Below are 20,091 nucleotides of genomic sequence, written 5' to 3' on the forward strand. Positions count from 1 at the left end.
TCAGTTCTGTCACTCATATTATTGGGGGAAGCTATTATAATTATTATTGTGATTACCATTGTTGTCATAATACATGGATCACCCTGCTTACTGTTACAAATTAGTAGGTAATGTTCTTGACATTTTTCTGACATAACATGCTTGTTGTAGCAAGATTCTTGCATAAGAATCAAAATCAGTTATATACCCATTGTTGTAGCAAGGTTCTTGCATAAAAATCAAAAGCCATTATATACCCATTGTTGTAGCAAGGTTCTTGCATAAGAATCAAAATCAGTTATATGCCCATTATTGTAGCTAGGTTCTTGCATAAGAATCAAAAGCAGTTATATACCCATTGTTGTAGCAAGGTTCTTGCATAAGAATCAAAAGCAGTTATATACCCATTGTTGTAGCAAGGTTCTTGCATAAGAATCTTTTTGCCATAAAACTACAAACCTTATGCAGGACACATCAAAATTTTAATGATAATTATGAACGTTTAAGGGATGTACACTTTATACATATACAGAATGCTTCATTGGGTGCAGATACACATTATCTCAGCTTTGATGTTTTCTTCATGTTATTTCTCCCCATCTGCCTGCTAACTGCTGAGTTTTGAACCTATTTATTCCTTTGGGGTGAGGAATCTTTCTTCAGATCACCCAGAGTGGGAGTCATCTGGAGGGATCATTATTCAGGTAACCTTTTTGGAAGTTTTTCTTCTTTGCGGGATCTACCCCCTTCACTTGGGTGGTGATGTCTGCACCTACATTACTGTATGGAATACCACTGTCCTTCTAATAACATGTATTCTGACTCAGCGTGTGGCAATCATGGACTGCAGTTACTGGCTTAGGTAGCCATGCTCACGTCCTCACCTGAAACAGTTCCAGCCCATTAACTCTGTACCCATCTACCAAAAGGACTAATTTCCAGGAGCAGCCAGGACCCCACTCCTTCCCTCACCTGCCGCACCTACAAGCTCCCAAGCTGCTAATGAAACCTGTATTGCCTGGGTCATACTCATAGCTTTATCTGTCTGCACCACCAGTGGGTACATTATTTCACCTTCCCATTCATACAGTAAGGCTGTAATTTCTAAAAAAAACACTACTTGTATGTCTGACATGCAATAAAATAAGACACTGACTGTAAAGAAATCCCACATTACAGGGCTACTCCCAGTGGAACAGATATGTTTAATTAAGTTTGTAACTAAAACAATGCTACTTTCAAATTTACCTCTGCCTGTTCAGGCAGCTTTTAAATGTACTGGAGTTGCACGCACACATCTCCAGCAGAATTATAAATAAATAAACTGACAGGAATGACTTATTAATTAAACTCCAAGTACCATGAAGAATTATGATCACAAAATTCTGCTCTTGAGATAATTTTTTTTAACTTATTTTCTGTTGTTGACCTGACTGTTATCTTCTGTACTATTATTAAGATAATTGTTATTGTTATTGTTATGAATATTATTACGTTTACTATGCAACTCATATACATTTGAAGGAGGGCATGAAGCAACCTTTCTAATGCTTACCTCATAATATTTGATGTAGAGTTTTGACTACCAAAGTGTAACACTATGACACATAGCCTGCCTGTGATTTGCCTTGTATTACATACAACTGTTACTTACTGAGTTTGCTTTGCTATTTCATCTCTGTTGCTTTAGCATATTAGGCAGGATACTGTCCTCTTACCATAGGTATGGCTGAAGATTTTCTGAGCATTGATGCATCTTCTACTATCTTTTTGTGAAAACAAAACACTAATGCAGAACATATGAAAAATAATTACCAGTGAAAGGAAAATACGCATGGAGCAACAAGCATGAAACAAACAAACAAAAAGTAATATTGCTTAGGCAGGAATTATTTTTCCACACAGTTTTTTTTCTGTAAAACAAGCACCTACTAAAGCAGACATAATTTCACTGCAACAAAGACTGTGGGTATGAATGTGGCTAGATAGCAACCTTGGCTGAGTGAAAGCCATTCATCTAATCTAATAGCCCATGGAGGGGGAAGGAAAATAAAAATGGACAAACTGTCATCTCTTAGCACTTCCTATAATAACCCACCCCTACTGTAGTTTGTGGAATCTGACCTGCAGTATGCTAACAAGGCTGTCTGAAAACCCTACCTCTGGCTGAACATGTGACTTACACAATACTAAAATGTAAACAAAGTCCTCTAAACAAGTAACTGATTTTTATAAATCCTATAGTGTCCCTTTAAAGCCTGTTGACTTGTACTGAATATAGTGCTCTGATCTGATGCAATCATTTTCCTATTCAGTACAGTTTTTATGGGTCTATATTATATCATTGAATGCTTAAAACAGTGAACGCTGATTGATCGACCTAATTTAAGCGAAAGCTTACAATCTCGAACTGTCAGATCAGCGATTTTTTTCCCAGGGAAAAAAATCGCTGATCCAAAACACATACACACAACACAAGCACACCAAACAGAAATCCACACATATACACCTAAAATCTGATACCTAACTCTACACTAAACTATGCACACACCACTAACTACCCACTTACCTTAACCCAAACCCTAACCCTAAGGTTTGTCACTATCTCACACTCACCTCACCTGCTCCCTAACCCTAACTCACTTAAATCCGCCCTAACCCTCATGTCCACTCAATCGCACACACACCTAACCCGAGCCCTAACCCTAACTCACCTAAATCACCCTAACACTCACATCCACACAATCGCACACTTACCTGAATCCGACCGGTAACTTTCCACCATAACACTGAAAATACCGAAGCAAAAATTTGAGTTTCTGCTGCTTCGATATTTTGCAGTTTTGCGAAAATAAGTTCGATTAATCAGCATTCGCTTTTTTAAGCGTTCGAGGATATCATATAGACCCATTTTTATACATTCATACATATTACAATTACTCTGTCTTCTTTCCTTTTGCTTAATTACTATTTGCTGTTCAACATATAGTTAATATCTCCTCTTGCAGCTCAGACATTTCTTTTATGCCATCCTATTGAGAGCCTTCTTCTGCTTCAGTTCCTGTTTATATTTCTTGGTTCCTTTTTGACTCTCTCCTTCCTAGTATCTCTGCATCAGCCTTTCCAGCCCTCATCACTGCACTTTTATTATGGCTTCAAGCTCCACTAGTTATTTTTGCCTTTCTAGCTGTTACAATCACTGTACCCTTGCCCTTCAAAATCTCTCTTACTCTGTTTGCCTGATTTATGAGTATCTCCTATTATCCTCTCATGTCTTTTAGCTCCAATTTCTGAGATCCTGCTTTGTTTACTCTGCAATGTAGGGGATTATTTTCCATACAATTCTGCTCTTTGGTTAAGGTCACTTTACCCATACTGAAACTCACTCACCCAGTATTAAGCAGGTTATGTAATCCATACCACTAAAAATCACTTCTCTACCTCATTCTAGCCCCCTCATGCCTTCTTTGCTTAACTCCCATGAATCACTAGGCATTCCTTCCTATGCCATTTTCTCACTATTTTAGTGTCTCCTCTCAGAACTGCTGACTGTGCTTCCTCCTTCATTCGCTGCCATCACCAAGGCCCCTGCTCTAAGCAGCCAAGTGCTCCAGATTAAGCTGAACGCTCCACATTCAACCATAAGCAAACCCACTGTTCAGCTGTTCCACATTGAACAGCTTTGACTCCACTACACGGCTTTTGTCTGGTTTGTAGACCACAATTACTGCCAATCAGAGCCACAGCATACAAACCAATCAAATAGCTACTCCGTTGTTCTGCATTGAACTGCATTGGCTGTGCTACACAGTTTTTGATTGGTTCGTATTCTGCAATTACAGCCAATCACCATTGCAGTATAAGAACCAATCAAATAAATGTTACTGAGAATGGGAGCCAATGAGAGCTCCCCAATACATGACCATTCATGTAGGAATGGTTGTGGAAAACCCTGTCTGAAGAGAGGGAGAAAACAATAAAATAGAAGCAAGACAATACCAAAGTAAATAACTGGAATACCAGCAGTTAATAGGAACCCTTTTAACTGCTGGCATGAAATTTATTTACTTTGATACTGCTTTTCTTATATATTATTTTTTCCCCTCTCTATAAACGGATACCTGTCAACCCCCTAGAGTAGGAAATGTGGACAAAGCCAACAGCCAAGCATAATGTGGTGATAAAGCCACAAAAATAGGGAAAATTTCTAGATATTGCTCTTATAAACTTACCAAGTTGCCTGAATAACAGGTTTTGTGTTACCGTACATGATCTGAAGGATATGATGTCTGAAACTCACATTTCTGTCATTACCTTATCATTTCATTCCTCTGTGATTTGCCAGAAAACTATATATTTTATGAGGAGCAGACCAAAAATATGAAACAAAAATGTGGGCATTCTGCAAAATTCTGGGCAGTCGAGAGGTATGACAAGGGTGAATGTGTGTATGTGTGTTTGTGTGTGTGTGTGTGTGTGTGTGTGTGTGTGTGTGTGTGTGTGTGTGTGTGTGTGTGTGTGTGTGTGTGTGTGTATTTTGGTTGAAAGGCCATGACCACGGTCAAGGTATGCTTTTCGTGCATTTCAAAATTAGGGTGTTCCACATTTTGACTGTTTGTCACACATTGCTATGGTCTGTGTTCCACATTGGCATTTTAGCAGGTTGAGACCTATGTCCCTGCTCAGTACATATTTTTTTTTAATCATTGAATGAGTCTTAGTCCTGAAATAAAGGGTCCATTTCTTGAGTTTGTATAACTCATCCCCCTCCACTGGAGGCAATTCAGCAATTGGTTCATCAAGTTGGGAACCTGTCAGTAGCAGAAACATGCTTAGCAAAATGAACAAGATCTTTGTTTTTTCATTAACAAGTCTCAACATCACAGGTGGACACATCAGTTCCTCAGGTTTACTACAAGTACTTGCTTAGTAGTAGCTCACGATACACCTGCTCACTGCCACTTGCTCAAAAGCAAATTTTCTAACTTCCACTAGCCCAATCACCTGTTTCTGCATCGCTGTCCTAACACCCAATCCTATAAATTACAAAGCCCTACCAGAACCTAAACCATAAACATAAAATTCTCACCCAGTTACCAATCTGCCTTCTCGGTCCCTTACCCTAAACCTCTGCTCCCCTAACCCTAAACCCCGATTGCTCCCTACACCTAAAACTCCAATTTCCTTCCTTAATCTTAGATTCCTAAATCCCTCCCTAACTATAATACTTCTTTCCTGCACCCTAAACTTAAAACTCCACCCCTCTCCATAATCCTAAATTTCCTGACTGCTCTCCAAACCTAAAATGTCTTTCCTAGTCCCTAACCTTAAAACTCCCTTCCCCCCAAACCCTAACCCCTGCCCCCACTCCTTAATCCTAAAACCGCTCCCAAATCCTAACCCTTCACACTCCCTCCTGATGGCTGCTTGCCTGAACTCATATTTGAGTTTGAGTGGGAGCAGTAGCCTAGCAGCTCTACAAGGTGCTCGAGTCTCTGGCTTTGACACGGTGGTTTTCAAGTGCTTGTGACTTGAGTGCCAGTAGTGAACCTCAGCTCCCTCACTCTGCTGTGCTACTAACTTAGTCAAAAATTAGGTAACCTTGGTGATAATGATGGCTGATCTGTAAAACTGGATCACATAGTAAAAGCAATTGTCTCATAAACCTGGTTAAAATCAGGTGCCCTTGTTTTCCTTGGATCAACAAATGGTGCTAGCATTTTCAGATAGACTAATTTATCACTAAATGTGAGGAAGATCCCTGCTACTCACACTTCATGCCAGACAAGCTTCTCTGACAAACTCTTTCACTGAGGTGAATAGCCACAGTCCTAACCTGCTAAGTACTTATCAGCCAATACCCTCAGACTTTATCTTGGTGTGCTATTCCCTGCTACAACTTTCCCTTGACTGCCACTCTGACAAAACTGCTTAAATACATCAACCTTTATAGTACAGAAAATAACTTTGTTTTTGAAGTACAATCATGCTGTTCTTAATTATGTAGTTAGAAGCAGGGTGAAAGGTATAGAAATATTATTAATCTACCCAAAGCCTTAATTAACTATTTTTCATATACAGTGCATTATACTTATACTTATATAGCTGTTCTACCTGCAGATTATCTTTTTATTTTCTTGTCACCTAGAAAATTATTAATTATTTAACTTAAAACACGTGCTGTTCTGCATGAGGAGGAAGTGCTACTTTCCAGCGAGATGGGGGTGGGGATGGGTGGTTGCTGGGGTGTCCATCTTTAGATGTTATACAGAGTCAGAGTATTTTTCTTTCTTTTTTTGTTGTGTGGAGTCTTTTTAGTGCCTTAGAAGGAGGTCCTAGTTGCTTTAGTCTTTATAAAAATCATCTTTATACCTGAACTGTGCATCTTTCTACATGTCCAGCTAAACAACCATCTTACCACACCCATTAACTCTTCATTCCTATCTGGGATGCGTATAACTGATACTGTGATAATCTATGTGTAGATGGTCTCCTTAGCTCAAAGGTTTGCAAGTATGCTATATCATAATCCCCCAGATCTGTATGCTGAGTTTGACATGACAAATTACATATTATCACTGTATCACACGGAACACACTTCTCAGGTACATGCTACAATAACTTAAGTATTTCATTTTAGGTAGAATGCACACAGTAATAGAAGGGGATTTTCCCCCTGTCTCCTTACTTGTGGAATAGCTCAGGGTTTTGTATTGTTTACACTGTTGCTCATTATAGTCTGCCTGTCATTATGGCTCTGTTAATTAGAGCTCTCATTCTTCCAGATGAAGGCTATACTTGCACATTAATGCCAAATTTGCATTAGTTACAACAGAGGCCAGTATACATATACCCTATACATGATGCTGGCAATATAAAAAAAACATAGTCAGTGTGCAGTACAGATCCCTTATATGGTTTCTGTGGAATAACTCAAATCTGCAACTCATATAGCATGTGCATGCATGCATGCTTGAGGACTAATCATGCATGTGACCGTGAGTGCGTGCGCGTGTGCACATGTATGTGTGTGTGTGTGTGTGTGTGTGTGTGTGTGTGTGTGTGCATGTTGTTATACATGTGTGCAAGTATAAAAGGCTATTATAGCTGTGGTCTTTTCAAACTCCAGAAACATAAGCATACTGGCATCAAAATCACAGCTGTTATAGTATCTATGAATATATTCCATTCATTTTGGATTTACTGTTCTAAAATTATAGTCAATGGGTAAGCAATGCACGAGAAAAAGTTGCATCTTTTTGTATCTTGAATGTGAATAGTGGTTTCAAGGGCCTGACTTGCAATGCCCTTACTTTTTTCACTTCTTGACATTTGATTGGTAGTAACTGTTTCACGGTGCATGACATGAACTGAGGGGAAGACTGTGGAATTAGACATGTTTGCCTGAAATCAGTCATGCATCACTCTTATTTCAGAATCTTGGATCAAAGCAACATGATAGATTTATCTGCCCTGTACTGTTTTTCTTTCTATAATTTGAACCATGTTCACTGCAAAATATTTTTCTCTTTAGAAGGGTTCCATCAGCACTGAATAAGGCTCAGTGCTTCTCATGGTTTGATTCCATAATGTATCAGAAGAATTTCACATATAATCAAATCCGCTGAGATTACAGAAGAGAGGACATAGCATGTTGCTACACTAAGTACCAAAAGGGAATATAATTGCCAAATATGCATCTGTTTCCATGCTCTCTTCAAGTGCATTCTGAATTCTACATCAAGGTATTATGGCAACTAAGGTCAATCATATTTCAAACTATATCTGCTACATTTCAAAATGACAGACTGAAAGGATCTAGAAAGCTGACTAGATTATAAATGTGTTTTTGTTAGTGCAGGCTTCAGATCAGAGCAACCGTAACTTATAATATGCTGCACAACACTACTGCCAAATGAGGAGGGGCACCAACGCTGTTTATTTTTCATTAAAATGCTAAGTTATAATACATGGAAAGCAATGCAAACATTTTCGCAATACTAGATAAAATAAAAATAACGTGATGCCATCATAACATTTTCAGCGATCATGTTGCCGGTTAACATTCCTTAAATACTTTGCGGTCTTTGATGATTAATAAAATGCCTTGCAACAATGGAGTCTGAAATAACTGCATAATTCAATAAAATCCATTAAATGGCTGTTGAATTATGATTAGACAAATTAATGTTTCATAAAGATTCGAACAAGAGTAACAAAAATCAATTTGCTCTTATTCCTGCAATTTTCCTGCCACCTAGCATATTTAAAGCTGCTTCTCCACTTTACTGAAAAAAGAACAAATGCCTCTTTTTTATCCTGCTTTACCTCTCTCTATCTTCTAAGGCCTATCACTTGAATTCTGCTAACAAATGAATACTTTTTTGTGTACCTTCTGGTATTCCCCCAAACCTAGTCATGTGCAAGCCTCTTGGAGCAATGCAGGAAGACAAATGATAATGAAATAATACTCTCAGAATAATTAGACTCTTAATAAATTATTTATGTATTCTGAGAAAATAAAGCCATCCTGATAGATAGACCCATGTTAAGATTACCTGGATTTGTTCAAATGGAACTTCGAAGCTGAAGGATTCATTATAGTACGGGTTCAGAGTGTTCTTCTTAATCGTAGTTTTCTTTTTCTTTAGCCTCTTGCCATTTTGCATCAGATGAATTTTAACATAAGGATCTAAGAAGGAAAGGACATATTATAAGTAAAATTAACATAAAAGCAGATGTTTTTCTACCAGTATTCAATCATCCTTTATACACAGTCAAACAATAATCACATATTATTTATTTATTTAGTTGCAGTATGAGCATTGTGAACCATCTAGGTGTTAACAAATAAGATATCTTATGTCTAAAGGATGGTTTAAATAGTTAAAAGAAAAAAATCTTGATTTTGTGTTATACTTCTCCACAGATTATACCAATGTATGTGACCTGCCAATGATTCAGCCTTTACATATATGCAACATTTAACATTTTGCTTTCGGTTTCCTAGCTGACTGTGCCAATATCGACTGATTATCTGGCATATTTATGATCTTTTCACTCTGGGCAAGAGAAGCATTCTACGTCAGTTTATTTTTTTAATAACTATATAACCACCAGGGAAAGCTGTTTCTTTTCATGGGTACCTTATGATCTTTGGCATGATTAACTGACTTGCTCAAAGTCACCAAGCATACAAGTGAAGACTAAGGGAACCAGTTCCACGTGTTCTGGGTATAGCATGTTAGCACTATCACAACATATATACTCTCTGGTATACTGCTAACCAAGCAGTCTCTTTATTTATATAACACAAGGTTCAGCCACATCTTGACATTAAGATCTATGGTGAAGAAGACTAAGTGGGCATAATAAAACACAGCGTGTGTGTGTGTGTGTGTGTGTGTGTGTGTGTGTGTGTGTGTGTGTGTGTGTGTGTGTGTGTGTGTGTGTGCATGTTGTGTGTTGTGTGTGCATGTGCGTGTGTGTGTTTGTGTGTGTGTGTGTGTGTGTGTGTGTGTGTGTGTGCATGTTGTGTGTTTTGTGTGTGTATGTGTATGTGTGTTGTGTGTGCATGTGTGCATGTTGTATGTTGTGTGTGCATGTGTGTGTGTTTTGTGTGTGTGTGTGTGTCTGTGTGTCTGTGTGCATGTTGTGTGTTGTGTGTGCGCATGCATGTGTGTTGTATGCTGTGTGTGTGCATGTGCATGTGTGTGTGTGTGTGTGTGTGTGTGTGTGTGTGTGTGTGTGTGCGTGTTGTGTGCTGTGTGTGCATGTGTGCGAGTTGTATGTTGTGTGTGTGCATATGTGTGTGTGTGTGTGTGTGTGTGTGTGTGTGCGCGCATGTTGTGTGTTGTATGTGTGCATGTTGTATGTGTGTGTGTGCATGTGTGTGTTGTGTGTGTGTGTGTGCGTGCGTGCGCGTGTTGTGTGTTGTGTGTACACATGTGTGCGTGTTGTATGTTGTGTGTGTGCATGTGTGCGTGCTGCATGTTGTGTGTGTGCATGTGTGTGTGTGTGTGTGTGTGTGCGTGTGTGTGTGCATGTGTGTGTGTGTTTTGTGTGTGTGTGTGTGTGTGTGTGTACATGTTGTGTGTTGTGTGTGCACGTGTGCGTGTTGTATGTTGTGTGTGTGCGCGCGTGTTGTGTGTACCAATATGTGCGTTGTATGTTGTGTGTGTGTTGTGTGTGTGCGTGTGTGAGGGTGTGTGTGCATGGGGAATGGGTGACAGCTTCCATTTTCAGTGCTGAAGCAGCAGAGCAACATCCTAGAGACTGAGATAATAAATACTTGCTTTCTTTGTCTAAGGATCTGTACTTACCTAAAAATATTTTTAGTGTGTTGCTTATAACCTTTCTTAGGAATAGGATTTTAGACTTTGTTGTCTTCTACATGTTCCATTTTAAGTTCACAGCCTACATATGCTGCATCCCAAGCCCATACCTGATTGGCTTCTTTGATCCACACTTATTTTAAGCCAGAGACTAACACATTTCAATAGTTTACTGCATAATGCAGTGTTTCACATATTTATTCCCAACATTGTTCCCATTTGTGTGCAGTTTATCTACTGGCATGCATGATGTTGCTCTCTTTCTGATAATACCAAGATGGTATCACTGATGCAGAGCAATTAGGGGAAAAAAGAAACCCCTTTGCTACTGATATTCCCTTGGCTAACTTATGATTGTGAACTGCTACACATACACAGTTCATACTTACTTGCTATATTTTCTGCTCCCAATGTGGCTTTACAATCTGCACCAATCATGACATAGCAGAAGGGGGAAATCATTATATTATGAATAGCTGTATGGAATGTTCCTGCATGCTTTTCAACCCTTTCCACTAATATCCAGGGTACTCATGAAGATTCAGAAGGAATTCCCCAAGATCACGGTATAGTCAGTTAAAAAGAAACAAAAGTCTCCTATTACTGTACCACTAAACTGTTAGTTCCACTAGAAAACAAAGCTTGAAAGAACTAGCAACAAAATGTTGTAAATATAAAATAGAATATTTTTCATCAAGACCGCTATGATTTATAAAGAGCTCACACATCAGGGATCAACATGATTGGGTTGTATTTCAGTGCTGGTAGTAACTCTTAAGGCATGGAGAAAGTCTAAGCATCAGTGTAATTGACTTCACATTTTGGATTTTCTTGTTGTTACGGGGTATCCTTTTTCTTGCAGTGAAAGGGAATGGCTTGCAGAAGCTTTCATTTTTAACAGAAAACAGACTCTGTATAGTTTATGATACATACTCCTCAATATATACTAAAACACTAATAACTAAAATTCAAAGATCTCTAGCTAAAGTTATCAAAATATCAGAAAAAAAATATGAAAAAAAACTATTTACTAAAGTCACAGAAAACAATAAAACGTTCTTCAACTACGTCACTGAAATGATGAGCAAAGAATTATGAATCTGAAACAATGATTAAAGGCAGTTCAAAAGTTTCTGACCTTGAATATATGCCCGGTACACATTCTGAAGTAATTATCAGTTATAAGATAGGTAAAAAAGAGAGAAACAATGCTAGAACTTGGGGGTTATATGTACCATTAGCCTTGAGTAAAATCAAGAATAATAGCTGCTTAGAGCCAATAATATTACATGGGCTTTACAATGCAAACATAAATAACAAAATAAATATGCAAACAACACAGAGAAGCTTTTTTATAATACTTTTTAACAGACTACTAAAATATGTGTATATAGTATAAATGTGGTGACATAAATATTCAGTGGATGGGAAGTCAAGGCCTTCAATGGGAATGCCTAGCAAATTTTATGAGGAGGAAATTGGTATCAAGAAAGCCACATATCATTTTTTCAACACTTGGGGTGATGATTTAACATTTAACATAGTGTTGGACTGATACACTGAATGGAATGAACTATTGTTGGCCACATGTGCAGTTTGTATGGTCAGACACCATATGGAGGCAGTGTTGACATTTATACATTGAACCTATCTTCAGCAGAGAACATGCACAGGATCTTGAATGGATTCATGAAAAAGTTAATGATTCAATGTGGTGAAATAGTGATACTATACCTCAGGTTAAACATAAGACACTTAACATGTGTAGGTGTGGCAGGGTTTTTGGATGAATTAAGAACAGGCGTGGCTGATATAGTTCAGGGATATAACTTGGAAAACAGAATGAACTACCTTTTTGACATGTCTGTTGCAAGAGATGGTTTTAGATGCAAAAAAGAAGAAAAGAAGGTATAACTTGGAGGACGCATGACTGATTCTTTCTGTTTTACAATTTGTGTTCAAAGAAGAGAGTACTAGGATAAGCAATGATCTAACGGGTCCTAATCACGCAATCATACTAGATGCACGTATTAGGACATCAGATCTATTAGTGTGTCCTGATGCTGTTATGGTGGCTTGACGCTTGAGTGTTGAGTATTTACTAGTTTGTCATGATGATAATGTAATGGAATGGAATGTAGTTCAGGCACTAGCATATCTAGTCAACTGGTTCTGTGTATGTAGTTGTTGACTTCCAGGCTTGTCCTTGCATGTGTATGACTCTAATTTGATTTGCATCCTGCTTTTGTTTAATTTGCTTAGTAAACACATGGCTGCAACCATTAAAAAAAAAACTAATTTAGTGTAGAGGACTAAAGCTCTGACTTCTTAATGAACTTATTCCTATACCCAGAGTACAGAGTTCAAATCTTTCCCCCTTTGTTTGTCTACTGTGTGACCTTAAGCAAGTCAATTAACCAGACAGTACTTTTTTCATATTTATCTGGCTTTATTTGCATCACATTAACACCTTGCCATTAATAATCTTGTGCAGACTAATCATTACATTCCTCTTAAAATTTCAACAATCATTGTTTAGAGTAGCAGGCATATACTTATCATTGTTTAAGGTCAAGTCTTATTCTCCATGACAAAACATTTATCAAAGCATTTATAAAGTCTTTTATGAGAGTGACACTCTATCCTATAATTTCCCACTTTAATTTCCTCATTAACTCATTCTTTGCTTGAGGGTTCTAGGCGCTAGATTTTCTTCTGTTGTCATATATTTCTCAAGTCACTTTTTTCATTTTCCACTTCACTCATAATGACTCCATCTTCCTCTTATACTTTACATGTAATTGAAGTAAATTGATCAAGGATGATACACTCCCAATATATATGCACCTAGGTTCCTCATTTTGCCTTTTTACAGCTTCTGCAATCGGGATTTACATTCCCGGTTATCTTCTGTAACTTACTTGGTTTATAAAAAAGCATAAATTGGTACTTACACAAAAAAATCTGTATTTTCCAGCTTTGATAGCTATTCTTGGGATTCATATTACTTTATTCTATAGCACTACTATAATCTGGTATTCAAGGTTTCTTTCCATCTCATCCGTGCTTTATTTGATATCCTTTCTTTTATCAGTATTAATGCCTTCATCCCTTGGAATATTAATTTCCCTTGTACCTTTTGGTCTTATCTAGTTTTCAGAATCCATTGTATTAGAGGGGGCAATTGTCCTGCTCTATTCTAATCCAACTTGTTGGTTCCCTTATTAGTCCTTCATATTCTTTTCACTTATAGTGAGGAATCCTATGCTTTTGTCTTGCCTGTTCCCATTGTAATATCCTCTTGGATGTTACTAACCTATACAATATTTAGGTTTTAAATGTTGTGACCTCCAGTACCATCCACTATTTCTTGTCCTTTTCTAATTCTTCTGACCCTATGGGGATTAAAGCATAGTTCCATCCAAGTTCTTCTACTCTGAATATGCTAGCCATTGCTTTTTTCAGGCTTTTCATCAGTGATGATTTAAAATCACGTTTACCCACTCTCCAAAATAAATTAAATAAGTCCTTATGCATTTCTGGGTCGCTCTCTGTTAGCTTATCCTTCCATCTGGCTTTATAACTCTTATCTTGGAATCTGATAAAAAAGGATAGACTGGACGATTTACTGTATTTTCACAAATCTGGAATTGCTAATCCTCCTAATTCTTTAGGAAGTAGAAAGAATTCTCATGTTACTCACAGATTTTGTTCCTACTTTTTGTCAATCTTCAGTTGTTGTATATTCTCAAAATATATCCAAATAACTTGTGATTTATCCATATTTCTTTATAACTTAAGACCTGGCCATATTCTTCTAGTCACTGCTGTAGTTTAGGAAGGTCTGTATGGGGCCATGTAAGGGTCAACAGGATATCATCTGCAAATACTTAGTCTTCCCCATTTGTACTCCTCCATGTCAGAACACCTTATAATTTTTGCTAATGGCTCCAAGTTGAGTGCAAAAAGAAGGGGGGATCAGGGGACAGTCTTGTTATGTTCCTCTTGTAATAGGGAAAGTTCTGGATAGACTAGCTCTTGCCTTAATTGATGCCTGTGAGTTTTTATATATAGATTACAGCACTATGATCAGGTCCTCTAGAAAAGCCATTTGTCTCATTACTTGAAATAAAAAGTTCCATTCAACCCTGTCAAATGCTTTACTGCATCTAGGGCAATATTCATTATTGAGTTTTTATGTATATTAGCACCTTGCAAAATTAATAGGATGTATATCAGGTTATCTGTTGTTCTTAATTTTATTTTTGACATGGCCATAAATACTTTATAATCATGATTTAAAACTGAGATTGGCCTATATAATACTGGATGCAAGAGATTCTTAACCTGTTTATAAACAGGGGTAATTATGACTTGTTTCCATGATGGGGGGGGGGGGGCTGCTTTAACCATAGATTCTGATTGAATAAAATCTTCCAGACTTTAACTATTTTATTCCCTAGGAGTTTTCATACCTCTTTTGGTAACCCCGTCGTATCCTGGTGATTTTCCTAGTGCCTGTTTTTGTATTGTTTCATTAATTTCCTCTTATGTTATATATTTTCATAGTTCCCCTATTTCATTATCCATTAGTTTTGGGAGATTAGCCCTAGAAATTAATCCTTGCACCTCCTCTGTATTTATCTTGTCACTGTTGTCTGGTATACTCCTTCTCCTGTGGCCTTATCCTCCAACTGGTAAATTGTCCTTTCTTGTCTTGTTGAAGCAATTTCACAGTGAGCACTTTCATTGATCTTGTCTTGTTACAAAAACAAATTTGTAGCATGGCACTACTCCACTACTCGTTTTAAGTAAGCATATATATTCTATTTTCCGGATCCCTCTCTCCAAATCTTTTAATTGCTTTTCTTCCTCCTCTGATTTTTTCCCTTTCCTTCAGTTGTAATTTCCTAATCCAGCCGTCCACAAACTCTTTTCCCCATTTTTGCACATGTGGTTGGGGTGTCACTTCAACAGTGACTATTAACTAGAGCCAGGGTTTACTCCACCAGGTGTCTAGTCCTGCTATGTAATTCTTCCATACCCCACACTCGCATGTACACTTACATCGATGGCCAGTTTAGAGTCTTTAATAACATTGTCCTTTATTTGCTGGTATTTTTCTTGTTAGAATTGCCTTTTTCATTTTTTATATTTCTCCCAACTTTCTCTGTTAATATTTCCAATATTATTTAAATTGGCCTCTAGTACCCCTGTTAACCACTTAAAATAGTCCTGTGATTTTAGCTTGTAATTAGCAAAATGTCATTGCTTGCTCGCACTCCTAGAATTTGGAATGTTAATTTTAAATTGTATCTGAGTGTGATTGGATATCATTATAGACTTTTCCTTCACTTCCAGTACATAATTTTTATATTCCTGATGTATATTGCCTCTGTCAATTCTTGTCCAAGTATTACTTCTAGCTGCATAATGTGTGAACCCCCCTCTACCTGTTCTTGATTGGCTTTTGAGTACCATAAATCGGCTATCCCCAGGTTTCTTAAAAAATTTCAGGTTGCTTTTCTGTCTTGGATATCTATCTCTCTTTGAAGTCGGTCTTGTAATCTACTAATGCATGGATTTGATTCTAATCAACCAGAATACAGAACAATCCCTCACAAAACGTTTTGAAGTCTGCCATTATGTTCCTAATTACTTTATATTTGGCTCTCGGATGTAAGTATATTGAGGCAAATGTTAACGAATGACCTTATAAGTATTCCTATCTATCTGATATTGTGTCCATTATTTCCAAAGGGAATTTCCTGCTCATTAGTAATACTGTTCCCTGTTTTCTTGCTCCTTCATAGCTTGTATCAGCAGCTAACTTTAGCACCTTCTTTTCTAAAGTTTTATGCTCTTCATAGTCTAAGTGTGTTCCTGCAATGCTATTAAGTGTGTCCCTGACTTCTTAATGAGCATAAAATATTTTCTTTCTTTATAGGGGATGTAATGCCATTCAGATTCCAACTCAGGATTTTCAACTGTTCCATTCATTCCCAGTATTTATATCCCAGTAATCATAACTCCTGCCTGGTCTGATGGCGAGGAATGAATGCCCTCCATCTCCCCCATAGACTAATTCTCTGTTATCTTTTAGCTTCAGAGGATTGCTTCTCATGTACACCAATTGTAAGAAATCATAGTTCTCTTGCCACTAATTGCTTAATAATAGTTTATTGTAGTGAGTAACATATAATAGCAGCAGACATAAATGTCACAGCAGCATATTAAAATTGTATATAGCCATATATTCATATGGTATATTTATTGAAAGTTTAATGCAGTTTCAAAGTTAGTCATTTAACTATCAAGTGATGCATATACATATGCAAAATAGCTTCAGCAATTTAAAGAAACTACAGACAGATTAAAAATAAAGCAGAATTCAACACACTCCACATTTCTTTGTAAGTGCAGACCAAATGCCAACAGCAGCTTAATAAATGTTATGATACTATTAACAGTATGGGAACTATAAACTGCAACACAGAAAAACGTGAATTAAGTGTTGCTGTCACACAGACAGAAAAATCATGACCTAAGGTAAAAGCAGATAGAAAGTACATCCTGACCTTTCAATAGATTTTATATATGTATGTATACTGCACAAAAAAGTTAAGTTGTGCTTTGCACCACCATCTGTGCCTGAAGTTTACATCATATTGACAGTGCCATGGAACACAATGCTTTGATAGTTACTGCTAGTTCAGGGAACACTGGATCATTTACACAGCAATATGTGGTTTACTGTCTGCTAACAGCATGCCCCAGCAGCACAAAATTAAGATGATGGACACTTACACTGTGTGTTTAGTACTTAGCAACAGGGGTGTTTTCTATTAGAAAATATAGGCTGTACCACCAAGTGCTTTACTTCAGTTATAAAATGACCCCAACATAACAAATAAAGATAAATGCAAATTGTCAGCAAGTAAGCAAAAGAAAAAAAAACTAGAAAAAAAAAAGAAAGAAAATAAATTGCTTCTGACAGTATGAGTCATACTGGGTTTTTCTCATCAGCACAAAGTACAGGGTTTGATTCTAATCTTTGAGAAGGGAAATATGGCTAGGCTTAAAGTGGCCCACAGGGGCAGATAGCCTAGTACTCATCTATGGAGTTACACGCACACACACACACACACACACACACACACACACACACACACACACACACACACACACACACACACACACACACACACACAGACACATGCATGCATGATTCTTTTGTTATGGCACAAACCAAACAATGATAGGGATATATCCAGTTTGCATACTAGTTATCAATAAAGGAAGGGTCTAATCTAAAATAGCTTCAGTTTAATTATAAACAAACATTTTATAAAAAACAGTAACAATTGTAAATATCAAATTCAATAATTATTTGTGCACTGATTTACATATACATTATCCTATTTTATGATACTGTTCAGCTGAGGAAGAGAGGTTTCCAAAGCCCTACACCAATCTCTGGTTCAGGCATAAAATATAATACTTTAGGCAGCACAATTTGTTATTTTGCAAATATGCAGTAATTGTGATTATTTCAAGTTATTCTAATGGAGACTTCAAGAAGACTATAAAGAATATTGAGTACAGTGAGGCCTCATTTTTGATTGGACAAAGACATTTTTGATTGATTTTTCTCCTTAGCTCACCTAGGCAGCAAATAGACTTTCATAGTAGTGAGTGACATCTGCTGAATATTTAGCCCTGGCCCCTGACCATACCTCTCAACTGTCCAGATTTTTGCAGAATGTCCACATTTTCACCTCATAAAATTTGTGATTTTCTGACAAATCAGTGAGGGCAGAACTTGTTAAATAATGACATGCATTTGTGTTTCAGACTGCATTTCCATCAGAAAATGCACACTAATACAAATCCTGTTATTCTAGCAAATAAGTATAAACTTTATAAGAGCAATGTTTAAAACTTATCCCTATTTTTGGGCCTTTAACCCTGTTATTTTAGGCTTAGTATAGATTTCATGTGCTAAGAGGTTGAGAAGTATGTCCCCCACACACTGCTTTCATGAGAGAAAGATACGTATACTACTTTTTTTAATGACAAATAAGAGGCTAGTAAGATAAATTTGAGGGTTGTAGGTGGCTCACCCCCACAAAACACTTACATTTCAATGTGCCTGGTCATCAACAGGTTTAATCTTCTGTGAGCCATAGTGGAAGGACTAATTGAATCCTTGTTTTAAAATCAAGGGTAGTATACATTAAAATCATGCCTGGCATTGCTGCCTATTATGTAGTGTAGGCTGCATTGTTTACATTCATTCTGTAAATGTCTTGGATCCCTTTAGTAGTTTGTCCATGTATGCACAAGCACTTCAATGAAACCAGAATAAAACATTTCTCCCAAAGATCCCATTTGGTAGTTTGTCCATGTTTGCACAAGTACTTGACTGACTTCATAATGAAACATTTCCCCAAGTGATCCCTTCAGTAGTCTGTCCAAATACACATAGGCACTTGACTGACTACAAAATAAAACATTTCCCCAAGTAACCCCTTAAGTATTATGTACAAGTACACACAAGCACCAAGATGAAAATTTTCCCCAAGTGACCCCTTCAGAAGTCAGTCTGTCTGTTCATGTATGCAAAAGCACTCAAATGACATAAAAATGAAACATTTCCCCAAGAAACCCCTTCAGTAGTCTTGGACAGACAAATACAAGTACCAAAATGAAACATTTTCTGAAGCAACCCTTTCAGTAGTCTGTCCAAGTACAGATTCCTCCCTGTCCAAGTACACATTCCCCCCAACAACCCAGGTATGCATGAGCACCAAAATGAAACACTTCCCACAAGGACCCCTTCAGCAGTAGGTCCAAGTATGTGCAATCACCAAAATGAAACATTTTCCCCAAAGACCCCTTCAGCAGTATGTCCAAGTATGTGCAAGCACCAAAATGAAACATTTTCCCCAAAGACCCCTTCAGCAGTATGTCCAAGTATGTGCAAGCACCAAAATAAAACATTTTCTGCAGTGAGCCCTTCAAGTATACACAACCACCAAAATGAAACATTCCTTCCAATGATCCATTCAGAAGTCTGTCAATGTATGCACAAGCACCAAAATGAAATATTCTCCCCAATGATCCAAGTGTTCACAAGCACCAAAATGAAACATTTACTCAATGACCCCTTCACCAGTCTGACCAGGTATGCACAAGCACCAAAATGAAACATTTCCCCAGGACACCTTCAGCAGTGTGTCTAAATATGCACAACCAACAAAATGAAACATTTCCCTCAACTAGCCCTTCAGCAATATGTCCAAGTTCGCACAAGCACCAAAATGAAACATTCCTTCCAATGACCCATTTAGCAGTATGTCCAAGTATACGCAAGCAGCAAAATAAAACATTCCCCCAAATGACCCCTTCAGCAGTCTGCCCAAGTGTGCAAAAGCACCAAAATGAAACAGTCCTCCAATGACCCATTCAGAAGTCTGTCCAAGTATGCACAAGCACCAAAATGAAATATTTCCCCCAATAACCCCTTCAGCAGTATGTTCAACTATGCACAAGCACCAAAATGAAACATTCCTCCCAAGGACCCAAGTATGCACAAGCACCAAAATGAAACATTCCTCCAATGACCCAAGTAAGGACAAACATTAAAGTGAAACCTTTCCCCTGATGACCCCTTCAGCACTCTAAGTATGCACAAACACCAAAATGAAACATTTACCCTATTTACCTCAGAGACATTTTTTTTCGCCACTCAGTCTGCTTCCCCACACACCAAATG

At 37.5% G+C, this 20,091-nt stretch overlaps 1 protein-coding gene across 1 annotated transcript in view; it reads right to left on the reverse strand.

Moving 5' to 3' along the window:
• The window catches only part of SYT1 (synaptotagmin 1), a 97,969-nt gene extending 89,296 nt beyond the window's left edge, over positions 1–8,673 (reverse strand). The window contains exon 1 of the mRNA XM_044087960.1: positions 8,538–8,673. Within this exon, the coding sequence (XP_043943895.1) occupies positions 8,538–8,648 (111 nt within the window). The 5' untranslated portion in view covers positions 8,649–8,673. The remainder of the gene's footprint in view (positions 1–8,537) is intronic.
• Between the last annotated feature and the right edge of the window lie 11,418 nt (positions 8,674–20,091).

This window comes from Protopterus annectens, chromosome 11.part0 (assembly GCF_019279795.1).
Source record: "Protopterus annectens isolate FY-2018-M chromosome 11.part0, PAN1.0, whole genome shotgun sequence".
Taxonomy (NCBI): Eukaryota; Metazoa; Chordata; order Ceratodontiformes; family Protopteridae; genus Protopterus; species Protopterus annectens.